Genomic DNA, 12,377 nt, shown 5'->3' with positions numbered 1-12,377 from the left:
TTCACCCGCGTGGTTCCCGTTCCCGTAGGAATATAGGAATAAGACATCTATATAACCTTCCTCGATAAATAAATAAATAAATAAATAGATAAATAAATAAATAGATAAATAGCCTTCCTCGATAAATGGGCTATCTAACACTGAAAGAATTTTTCAAATCGGACCAGTAGTTCCTGAGAGTAACGGGTTCAAGCAAACAAACAAACTCTTCAGCTTTATAATATTAGTCGTGAAAGAAAGTCGTGTTAGTTAGGTACACTATATGTTATAAAACAAGAACGGCTTGGCCGATTTCACTGAAAATTGGTGTAGATATAGCTTAGAATCAGGAGACACGACATAGGATACTTAGGTTAGGGGGTTTCACGCAGACGAAGTCGCGGGCGTCCGCTAGTTTGGCAATAAATGGTACGAATTTCAGGATAGAATTTTCCTTTTACTACAATGTTACCAATATATCTGTCTCTCTTCGTATGCTATTATCACGTATCAATATTGTACGTATTGCTATAAGGTTAAGGTTGATAGTTAAGGACGTGGAAGGTTCAAAGTTATTCACATTTCACATTCAGCAGGGTTCCCAACTTAGGGGTTTTCCCCCCAGATTTAGGGGGCAAATTTTTAGGGATTTTTTGACTCTTTGATATTTTTAAATTGATGATAATTTTAATATTTCTTTCTTGACCTAGCGACTTATAATACGTTATTCTACAACCACTCTGAGGCAACTGGCGGCAATTTTTATCGAATAAATTTATTCATTGTCAACATGCATGATTTCAAAAAATCTGAATCTTCAGATAAAGACGTAATATTTTGTCTGTATTAAATATAGGACTTTTGAAACATATTACAGCATATTATTTCTAAATTATTATGAATTTATATTTTTTAGGGGGACAACTCATTAATTAAGGCGATTTTAGGGGTTTTTGACATAAACTTTAGGCATAAATATTTTGAAGAGTTGGTAACACTGATTCACATTCAGTTCAGTCGGCGACCTTGCGCGTCCGTTGCTTGACGTGTTCTGTGTGTTATCATTTTATTTATTTACTTGTTTCCATTCTATTTGTTACTAGGTGAGTATATTATGTAATATAGACCGGTGTATATGTAAACAATTATATTTATTACACTATTTGATGTACTACAGTGTTATAAAGCTTTAAATTGCATACAATGTTTCGCATTGCATATTTGCGGTGTTTGTGAGTGTCCACATACAGAATCCTTTATAATCTTTCGTCGTTTCCACTAATTGGAAAAAATTGGTGTTGTTATGATCAATTTATCGTAATGTATTATTAGGTAGTTAGATTTTCCACCGATAATGGTTCTAAAAAAATAAATAAGAATAACTTTATTTCCTTAAATTTGAAAATTATAAATAATGGTTTAAAACCAGTTTAAAATTCTAGAAGTTCCACTGATTTTTTTTTTTTGAAAAAAGAAACCTTTTAAGAATTCGTACTCCGACCCAGAATTTTAATTCAAGACTTTATTTTGGACTTAGAAGAGAGAAACACTCAACATTTCATAGCCGAATGCAGGACTAGAACCCAGGACTTCATGACCGGAGCCGCATATGCAAACCACTAGGCCAACGAGGCTGTTCCAGCATATTTTTATTCTTTACAAGTTAGTCCTTGACTGCAATCTGACCTGATGGTAAGTGATGATGCAAGATAGCTAACTTGTTAGGAGTTGGATGAAAATCCACACCCGTTTCGGTTTCTACACGACATCGCTAAATCGCTTGACACGTCTTAGTTATTACCCACGCCTGAAGTCTACCTTCCAACAAGACCAATCAAGAAAACCAGGACCTCCGTCTTGTAAATCCACTGCACGTACCACCGCGCCACGGATAAATAAAGCAGTTTCAGTTTTATTAGAGGCAGTAAATCATCATCATCATCATTATCAACCCATATTCGGCTCACTGCTGAGCTCGAGTCTCCTCTCAGAATGAGATTAGGCCAATAGTCCACCACGTTGGCCCAATGCGGATTGGCAGACTTCACAGAGTTAGAGAATTATGAAAATTCTCTGGTATGCAGGTTTCCTCACGATGTTTTCCTTCACCGTTTGAGACACGTGATATTTAATTTCTCAAATTGCACATAACTGAAGTGCATGCCCCGGGCTGGATACGAACCCACACCCTTTGGAATCGGAGGCAGACGTCATATCCACTGGGCTATCACGGCTCGTAGGCAGTAAATACATAAAACATTTCGTACTTTACAGCAATTTGAGCAATGGCCAGGGTAGCGACAACGGAGGCCCTCCGCTTCATGACTGACTGCCTCAAAGCGGTTGGTGCTTCGGCTAAAGCGGCTCAACAACAGGCAGAGTTGCTCATAGAAGCCGACCGCGTGGGACATCCCAGTCATGGACTCAATAGATTAGGTGAATAACTAGAAACTACCTGCTATCGTCTTCTGCAGGACATAGGTCAGGACATCCACTGCAGGACATAGGCCTTTTGTAGGGACTTCCAAACATCACGATACTGAGCCACCTGCATCCAACGAATCCCTGCGACTCGCTTGATGTCGTCAGTCCACCTGGTGGGGGGTCGGCCAACACTGCGCTTACTAGTGCGGGGTCGCCATTCCAGCACCTTGAGACCCCAACGTCCATCGGCCCTTCGAACTATGTGCCCCGCCTATTGCCACTTCTCTCTCTTCTAACTCGTTGAGCTATGTCAGTGACTTTGCTTCTTCTGCGGATCTCCTCATTTCTGATTCGATCACGCAGAGATACTCCTAACATAGCTCGTTCCATCGCTCGCTGTGTGACTCTGAGCCTTCTTATAAGGCCCATAGTTAGCGACTAGGCAACACGATGCACGATGATTTAAGCCCTTATCGGACCTGAAATTGAGTTTACTTACTTAAATAATTAAGTAAACTCTCGTCATTAATGACAGAAGATCCCTATACAAAGTAGCAAAGATCGGATTCTATCAACAAACCTCTAGAGAAATAATAATAAATTCCTGCTAGAGGAATAATAATAAAAATCACGAGTTAGGAAGATACGACAATAGTAACAACTGGAATCGAAACCTAGTTTAATTAAGTGACTGACTATAATAACTACTTAAGGATTTTAACTATTAAAAAATACGTAATACTTCAGTAATTTTAAGTATTTGCTGCGAAATAATTCCTAGTGAGTTGAATTTGTGTATTTGCGGAATTGTAATGAAGAAATGAAAAATCAAAATTGATATCGGGCGAGCTAAATAAATTATGAACGTCAAAAGTCACGAAAATCAGTTTTTTGCAAATATTTCGCGATGTATTGCTTGGAGGTCAATAGAGGTCATTATAGAAATTGTTTATTGTAAAATTATCTACAGAAAAAACATACATACAGCCGAACGTAGAACCTCCAACTAAAAAATACGGCTAAAAAATAAAAAATACGGCTTTGAATTTTTTTGTTAATTACTCGTTTTCGATTAATTTTACAGAGCGCTGAAAAAGCGACTAGAATGCGATCACATACGGTATCTTAGGAATTATTTCGCAGATTGGGGAATAAATTCTTAATTTTACTGTCGGGAAATTATCTACTTAAAATGCCTTTTACATTTTTCTGTAAAATCGCTGAGAAAGCGATAAGATTTATCAGTATATTATTGTATTTATACCGTAGGAATTATTGCGCAGATCGCCGATTAAAATGTTAAATTTTACTGGGCTATTCACTTATATTTCAGAATTCTACATAAACGACATATTGAGCGGAGACTGCAAGCCCAACAACCAGCCTCAGATACTGAAGGAGAACGCGTCGACCGCCTGGGTGGACGCTAACTGCGTGCTCGGCGCCACCGCTAGCCACTTCGCCATGGACATTGCCATCAAGAAGGCCAAGACCACTGGAGTTGGATGGGTCACAGTTAAAGGTACAGCTTGCTACACCGATTCGCACAAAACTCCAAGACGCCTCATGCGTCGACGACATACTGTTACGAGTTCCTCGAGTACTATGTACGAAGCTGTTGCAGCAGTGTTGGTACAAATAAGGGAGTATTTGATGACTTTAGTTCAGTTCTTTGATGGTTCTTTGTTCTTGAGGCAGCGTGAACACCGTCACGCTGCTTTTTGTGTTGTAATGTTATTGTCGCTGTTACCTATCACGTTATAATATCTTATGACGACAGAGAAACATTATCGTCGAACAATAGTAAGACTAGCGGATGTCCAAGGCTTCGACCGCCCTGCGACACATAATCCGTTTTTAGCGGACGTTTTCTAAGTATAATATACTGACGCCGAGCGGTTTTACCCGCGTGGTTCCCTTCCTTTCCCGTAGGAATACGGAGTTAATATTTAGCCTACAGCCTTCTTCGATAAATGGGCTATCTAACACTAAAATAATTTTTCAAATCTGACCATTAGTTCCTCAGATTAGCGCGTTCAATCAATCAAACAAACAAACTCTTCAGCGTTATAATATTAGTATAGATAATATACTAAATAATATAGTAAACATAATACTATCTCCCTCTTTTATCTGATTTCCAGACTAAATAGTTTGAAAAACTGAATTTTCATGCAGTTTTTCTAATGGTCGGGGTACCAACTAACATATGCCATGGTAAAGTTAAACTAAAATATAGTAGGCTTAAATTTTAACATACAAAAATAAGGGCGTATTTGCGTCAAACCGGGGCTGTAGCTAGTTTGTTATATTTTATTTTAATAACCATTAAAATAATCATCTGGTATTTTATATAATCAATCATTACATAAAATACCAGTCGTTAGTAGTAGGTACGTATTACCAACTAAAAATAATATTATGTTTAGTTTTCCTTTGTCTTTAATATCCTCCTAATAGAAAACTAATAGCTAACGTTATAATAATTACGACCTTACACAAATCCGATAACTCAGTATACATATACCTACTTTTTTGTTGGAAAAGAATACTTACATTATGGAACTTAGGCTAACTTATCCTAATATTTATACAAATCATGCCCTCGTGGAATGGTGGCAAGAATACTTTTATTTATACAATACTTAATTAAAATAATTGAAACACTTACCGATATAGAATTAATAACAAATAAATCTAAAAACAAAACAAAATATGTCAAATTCACAATTACAACTTTTCAATCACGAACAGTGCGAGACGCGAGTTAATGAAGCGTGTCATTTAAATTTCGAACTACCTTCGTGAAATTCTTATGTGACTTTATTTTTTTAATTATTTCGCACAAATAGGCAAAGGTCGGTGATCATTCCGCCTATTGAGTCGAGTTGACATGGGTAATGTTTTCAATATAAAATTAACGCAATAATTCATTTTGTTTTGAATTCCCATTATAAATTTTTAAACGTTTTTCTTTTGAAACTTTTTATTTTAGTAGGTAAATATGAACGACATTTTATACTATTATTTTATTATAAAATCTTTAGTAAATATATTCAGTGGATATGACTTCCTTCCATTCGGAAGGCGTAGTTTCGAATCCGTCCGGGGCGTGCATCTCCAATTTTTCAGTTATGTGCATTTTAAGAAATTATTTAATATTTAATTTCTTAAAATACAGTAGAGAAATACTAATAGCCTAACCCTTCGCATCCTCAGAAGAGACTCGAGCTCAACAGTGAGCCGAATGTGGGTTATTAATGATGAAGTATATATACTACTACACTTATAATATTGCCTCATAAAATGAACTTAAAACAAATGTTTTCTAGGTTCAAATCACAACGGTATGGCGGGATACTGGGCAAAGAAGGCAGCTAATGAAGGTTTAATAGGAATGGCTTTTACAAATACCTCACCTTTACTCGCGCCCACTAGAAGTAAAAAGGTATGTAATTTATTTATTTATCTAAGTATGTAATAAAAATAAAGATTAGGTAAAGTGGCAGTTAAAGCCATAAGAGTTACAAACACGTTTGAGAAGAACTAATTATTATTTTTGTTGTCACTAGCTGGTTCTAATATTTAAGTTCACTCTAAGCTTTTTGTATACTTAAGTATAAATTACATCTGTTCTATCTATCTGTGTGTATTCTCTCGTTTATTTATTTCTACTTTTTTAAATTGTTAACAATGTTATTCGTACAAAATATAATACAAAACACATTATTATTACACCTAATCTAGCTTTTAAAAACTTTTATAATTCATCAATATGCATCGACAATGCTGTCTTCGTAGGTACCTAAATAAAATACACGGTAAACAATAAGGAAAATGTTCTACCTACCTATAGAATAAAGAATACATGGAAATATCGAGTTACGTTCTTTATAATTTCCTTTACCTATAGTACGATTATTAATTCTAGTCAGTAAAATGACAAGTGCAACTGTCACTGAAATGTCATTTTACTGACTGGAATTAATAATCATACTTAAGATTAATCGTATGTACGGTTATTAATTCCAGTCAGTAAAGTGACATTTCAGTGACAGTTGCACTTGTCATTTTACTGACTGGAATTAATAATCGTACTATAGTAGTAAGGTAAGGAAAGCGTTAATGCGGTCTAAGTTGGAGTGCGCTTACCTGGAAGATGCTTCACTCTTGCTATTGAAGGTGTTAAAATAATAAGTTTCAAGCAAGATAAAAGTCGGAAGGGAATTCCAAATTTTTGTTGTAAGAATTCCAAATGTGGATGCAAATCAAAATAGATATAGTAAAGTAGGTTTTTTTGATGTGAAACATCTAAAGTCGCACGTAAGACCGATTTCTGGCGACGCGTCGCCACGCTATATGATGGTATATCGTATGATGGTACATCATACAGTCTATATGCAGACTATTATATGTGTGTACGGTGTGGCGACGCGTCGCCATGCGCAATCGACTGGGAAGTCTGCCAATTCACATTGGGTCAGCGTGGTGTACTATTGGCCTAACCCCTCTCATTCTGAGAGGATACTCGAGCTCAGCAGTAAACCGAATATAGGTTCACAATGATGATACCTCTAACGTTTTTAAGTGGCATTGTACAAACAAAGGCGGTACATCTTTGCCCGTAGAGTAACAACGGTCGAAACCTACCACCAGACCACACCTGAGCCAATTTAGAAAATATTAAATTCTAAACTCATCCATGCGGTCAATCGGACCCACGACCTATCTGTTGAGAATCGCATCACTACCAACTGCGCCAGGGAAGTCGCCAAATAATGTGTTACAACCACCACTAAGGAGTAACACCACACATGCCTTAAGTACGTTAAGCCGACGGACATTAACATTAAAATTTGATACATCCTAATCATAACCCTTATTAGATCATAACCCCTCTTCTTAAATAAAGGAAGCCTGGCCCAGGAGTGTACTATTTAAGTAGGCTAACAATTATGGTGATGTAGTAAATTGAGTATATAGCCGTGATAGCCCAGTGGATATGACCTCTGCCTCCGATTCCGGAGGGTGTGGGTTCGAATCCGGTCCGGGGCATGCATCTCCAACTTTTCAGTTGTGTGCATTTTAAGAAATTAAATATCACGTGTCTCAATCGGTGAAGGAAAACATCGTGAGGAAACCTGCATACTAGAGAATTATCTTAATTCTCTGCGTGTGTGAAGTCTGCCAATTCGCATTGGGCTAGCGTGGTGGACTATTGGCCTAAACCCTCTCATCTGAGAGGAGACTCGAGCTCAGCAGTGAGCCGAATATGGGTTGATGACGACGACGACGAGTAAATTGAGTTATTCTTGTTTTAGGCTGCCTTGGGTACAAATCCCTTGTCTGTGGTGGCGCCGGCAGCGGATGGGGAACAATTCTACTTGGACATGGCGACAACTGCCGTTGCCGTTGGAAAGGTATTAAATTTTTTCAGACATCTATACGTGTCCTCTTCTGATCCCCGATCAGATTCAAAACGGAAATGCCCTGCATACGGCATTCAGCTATGAGGCACCTGCAGTACCTAAATCAAATGCAATGCATATCCAAAGGATCCAAAATAACATACTAAGGACTATCACGTACGCCCCTTGGTTCACTCACAACAATGAAACCCACGAATCCCTTCAAATGCAAACTCTCTGTGAGGAAATCAGAAATAACTGTAAAAAGCACAAAGGCTGATGCGACATCCCAATCGCCTCGCTAGCTCATTGGTGGTAGCGCCGCGAATCAAGCGCCTGAAGCGAGACAAGCGACGAGCGAGCTAACTTGCTCGATGCGACCGTAGAGCTATGGATCTCCTGTCAGAAACCGCCCCAAAGTCACACAACTCATCAGCTTATAGTCTAAGTAGTTCTGATGGTGTACGTAATTGCCGTAGGCTACTTAATGGTACTCAACGGCGTTACCAGGAGTTAGCTAGCACAGAAACGTCGCCTGGTATGGCCCGAAGGAGAAGAGACAGACGGATCGGCACTCTTAACGGGCATCTTCTGTGAGACCCGAACCTTGGTTTAGAGTTTCAGAAAAAGAGTGTTGGCCTGACAGAGAGGCATTCGCATGGCGTTCATAAACTCGCCGCTTACAAAAAGCTGCCCTGACTATCAACTTTCTCTAAAGCATTCATATCCAGCCTCTTCAATATACTGCAAAAGGAATTCGTATTTTTCTTATTAACTATGTAACTTATTCTAGAATTAGAATCGTCATTATAAAATACGTCAGTAACATAGTGATGTAGAGAAGATAGTGATGAGAAAATATTGTAATTCCAGATAGAAATGCAGATGCGCAAAGGAGAATCCATACCAGACGGTTGGGCGCAAGACCCTAGCGGGACCACGACCAACGACGCAGAACTGGTTCGTAAAAATTTAAATTTATTGCGTGTGATTTGCTCAATTAATTTTTACTAAAGTGGTCCTTTAGTAAAAATTAATAGGCCTTAGATGCTCAGACCTTTCAAAAAGATAAGAAACTTATATTTCAAGCAGAATTTAAAGCACTTTTGAAAAGTCAGGTTTATCCGTTTGCCAGCAAGAAACTCCACAGCTGCCTTTTAAAAAATCATACATTATAGTAAAGGGTTGCCACGAAGCTATGACTGGCGACTGGGGATTTGCTCACATTATTCCGAGGAATATAAACGATTTCTACTTGGTCGGGAGATGTCTCTCTGACTGAGATTTATGCCACCATTCCACGACAGCATGATTTATGTAGTTATTAGGATAAGTTACCTTAAGTTTGCTATTGCATTCTTTCACCATCTTTCAGGCTTTCAAGACTGGTTGTCTAATGCCACTGGGCGGTAGAGAAGAAACTGCTGGCTACAAGGGCTTCGGTCTAGCTGCCATGGTGGAACTGTTCTGTGGAATCTCATCAGGTAAAATCTTTATTGGTAGTATCAATCTATGCTAATATTATAAAAAGGTAACGTGTGAGGCTGTTTCTTTGGATCCACCAAACCGATGTTCAATATTCTTTTATCAATAGAAAGCCACATTATTTACTGGTGTCCAAGGGCTATATTTTATCCCGTCTTTCTATAATAAAATGCTTTTATTTCCACAGGACGAATACGCAAGCACGCTCCACCTCTGTTATAAATTATCCATGTGTGTGAAGTCTGCCAATCCGCATTGGACCAGCGTGGTGGACTATTAGCCTACCCCTCATTCTGAGAGGAGACTCGTGCGCAACAATGAGCCGAATATGGGTTGATCATTCATGACGACGTTTGCTTTCAAATGCTACCTAACAGTGCAATGTGGACGACGATTACGCCGATAAAATATGTCGGCTTTTTTAAAATCCTTTTACTTACTTGATCAAAGAGATTTACTTTCATAATGTTACTAATTTCAGGAGCGAAATACGGCCACCACATCCGTTCATGGTCTCACCAGGGAGAGGGGGGCCCGGCTAACCTGGGGCACTGCTTCATCGCTGTGGACCCTGAGAACTTCGCGCCGGGCTTCGGAGATCGACTGACAGACTCTATCCGACACTGGAGGGAGCTAGAACCAGTTGGTATACTTTGTCTACTTTTGGAAGTCTTTTTTGCTTTGGTTGTAGGATTACACATTACCACTATATCAAGACATTAGACAAGCGTTTTTCATTTAATCTAAGAGCTTCTGAACCCTACGAATAACGGTCTTCCTGTAAGGTTAGAAATTTGTACACTTATGATTTTGATGGTATGAATGTTTGTTACTCTTTCACGCCTCGGCTCCTGAACCCAATCACCTGAAATTTGAAGTAGAGATAGATTATAGTCTGGATTAACACATAGGCTACTTTTTATCCCGGAAAAATCCTTGGTTCCCGAGGGATTTGTGAAAAACTAAATTCCACGCGGACGAAATCACGGGCGTCCGCTAGTATTATAGTATAGTAATGAAGTTTATGTGTTCCACAGGCAGACAACAGTCTACCAGTCCTGGCTCCAGGCGACAAGGAGAAGAAAGCGGCTCAACTGACTGACTCACTGGGAACTGTGTCCTACGTCAAACAACAGATACAGAGCAGCCAAGCGTTGGCGAAGAAGTTGCAAGTTAAACCTATGGAAATTGTGAACTGATAATAATTAAGCACTCGTATATTTAGTAAAAACAATATTGTTCGTATTTTTTGCAAATAACAGATATGTAGTAAAATGTTATAAAAAGAGAGTCAGACATACCTCATTTTATAGAGGTTTTTAAGCGACTTCAAAAAGGGAGGAGGTTATCAATTCGTCGGAATCTTTTTTGAATAATCTTATCTGTGGCCTTATTACTCGTATGTATCTCAATGTACCATTCAAACAATGACTCACTACATCTATTTTAGTCGTATTTTCGTTTTTATTATCATCTAACATATTTATTTCTACGAAATGACCTTGACTAGGCGATTTTACATCAAGTGGCAATGATGTTTTATTTTATCAATCATCTAAACATGAATACTTCAACTAAATTACATGAATACCAGTTTTTTGTTTTTCGTTGAAAAAAAATATGTTAGATATTTGCAAACGAAAATACGATGGAAAACGATGTAGTGCCTGATTATATGAATGGTACACCGAGATACATATGTAATAACCATCGATCTCCTATTAAAAAGTGGATGCACAATTAACGACCAAAAAACGTCCCCACTCAATGAGTGCCAAACACAACTTCTTGGCACTCAATTCAAGTAATCGCATTTGCAAATTCAACTTTAAACTGAATTCTTAAGGTTGAATTCGCTCAGAATTTGGAATTTTATTGAATATTGGACTACATTTAAAGTATAACTTTTGTATAATTTTCTCTCGTTATGTATAATTTTCTTTACAAATAATTCTAAAACTGTCAAAGCAAAATTGGCCAGTTTTAAGTGAAATTTTCTACATGATTGTGCGTCCTTCTATTATAAGAGATCAATGGTAATAACCCTACGATGTTGATGATGTATGGCTATCGGAGGCTCTCAGTTGTTCTTCTATAATTACAATTTTTATACTTTTTATTATAATAAATATTGTTACGACCAAAACTGAAAAGACTGACTCCGGTTTATTCCATCGGTTTAAATGGATATGCTACGGAAATAAAAAATACCGGTTTTATTTTAATACATGTTTTGTATAAATTCTTTAGATGACTATCTAGTAGGTGCTTATTTATTAGGTAATTAATTATTATTTTTAGATAATTTTACAAACAGTAAACTCTAAAAAAAAATATGTAATTCTGCGTGTTGTGATTTTCGTTGATGGTAAGTATATGATTTTATTAATTTTCAAAAAGATATATATTACTAAATTTTATTACTTATTTATGTTAATTTTTGTAATGGTTGTGCTTTCTTACAAATAAATAAATGAAAGATAATGTTGAAATGGGTTAAGTTTTATTATTTGTTCTTGAATATAAGGCGTACGTATTGATGAAGAATAGTTGAATGAACTTCCGCTTAGAAGGGGTTTCTATGGGGAAGTTCATTATGAATGGTGAATAATTTGATTGATTGATCTATTTTGCTATTACTTATCCGCGAAAAATTTAAGAATCTAAGCGACAAGATGATCTATGTATGTAGATTCACTCCACCGCATCAAAAAGCATCGACTTTTTTTTTTATTCTTTACAAGTTAGCCCTTGACTACAATCTCACCTGATGGTAAGTGATGATGTAGTCTAAGATGGAAACGGGCTAACTTGTTAGGAGGAGGATGAAAATCCACACTCCTTTCGGTTTCTACAGGACATCATACCGGAACGCTAAATCGCTTGGCGGTACGTCTTTGCCGGTAGGGTGGTAACTAGCAACGGCCGAAGCCTCCAGCCAGACCTGGACAAATTAAGAAAATCTCAATCTGCCCAGCCGGGGACCTCCGTTTTGTAAATCCACCGCGCATACCACTGCGCCACGGAGGCCGTCAAAACGTACCGATTTAGCGTCCGAGTACGATGTGGAGTAGTAACCGA

The 12,377-nt window shown here is 37.7% G+C and overlaps 2 protein-coding genes across 2 annotated transcripts in view; one reads left to right on the top strand and one right to left on the bottom strand.

The window, feature by feature from the left end:
- LOC112051824 ((2R)-3-sulfolactate dehydrogenase (NADP(+))-like) overlaps positions 1 to 5,227 on the bottom strand; it is a 25,065-nt gene extending 19,838 nt beyond the window's left edge. The window contains exon 1 of the mRNA XM_052887765.1: positions 5,075 to 5,227. The gene's annotated coding sequence lies outside the window, so the exon portion shown is untranslated. The remainder of the gene's footprint in view (positions 1 to 5,074) is intronic.
- Positions 991 to 11,792, top strand: LOC112051823 (uncharacterized oxidoreductase YjmC). Its single transcript, XM_024090621.2, has 9 exons — positions 991 to 1,082; positions 2,254 to 2,415; positions 3,737 to 3,925; positions 5,736 to 5,851; positions 7,725 to 7,823; positions 8,685 to 8,771; positions 9,187 to 9,295; positions 9,778 to 9,938; positions 10,334 to 11,792. The coding sequence occupies exons 2-9, from the start codon at positions 2,265 to 2,267 to the stop codon at positions 10,493 to 10,495; spliced, it is 1,074 nt and encodes a 357-aa protein (XP_023946389.2). The 5' UTR covers positions 991 to 1,082; positions 2,254 to 2,264; the 3' UTR covers positions 10,496 to 11,792.
- Positions 11,793 to 12,377: the final 585 nt, after the last annotated feature.

The sequence above is a fragment of the Bicyclus anynana genome, chromosome 20 (assembly GCF_947172395.1).
Source record: "Bicyclus anynana chromosome 20, ilBicAnyn1.1, whole genome shotgun sequence".
Classification (NCBI taxonomy): domain Eukaryota; kingdom Metazoa; phylum Arthropoda; class Insecta; order Lepidoptera; family Nymphalidae; genus Bicyclus; species Bicyclus anynana.
This window is presented reverse-complemented; position numbering and strand designations above follow the sequence as displayed.

What these genes read in the sequence shown, in the direction of transcription:
- LOC112051823 (XM_024090621.2), top strand. Translation starts at nt 2,265, where the DNA reads ATGGCCAGGGTAGCGACAACGGAGGCCCTCCGCTTCATGACTGACTGC. An exon ending in TCATGGACTCAATAGATTAG is followed by an intron (nt 2,416 to 3,736) that starts GTGAATAACTAG and finishes CTTATATTTCAG; the next exon opens with AATTCTACATAAACGACATA. An exon ending in TGGATGGGTCACAGTTAAAG is followed by an intron (nt 3,926 to 5,735) that starts GTACAGCTTGCT and finishes AATGTTTTCTAG; the next exon opens with GTTCAAATCACAACGGTATG.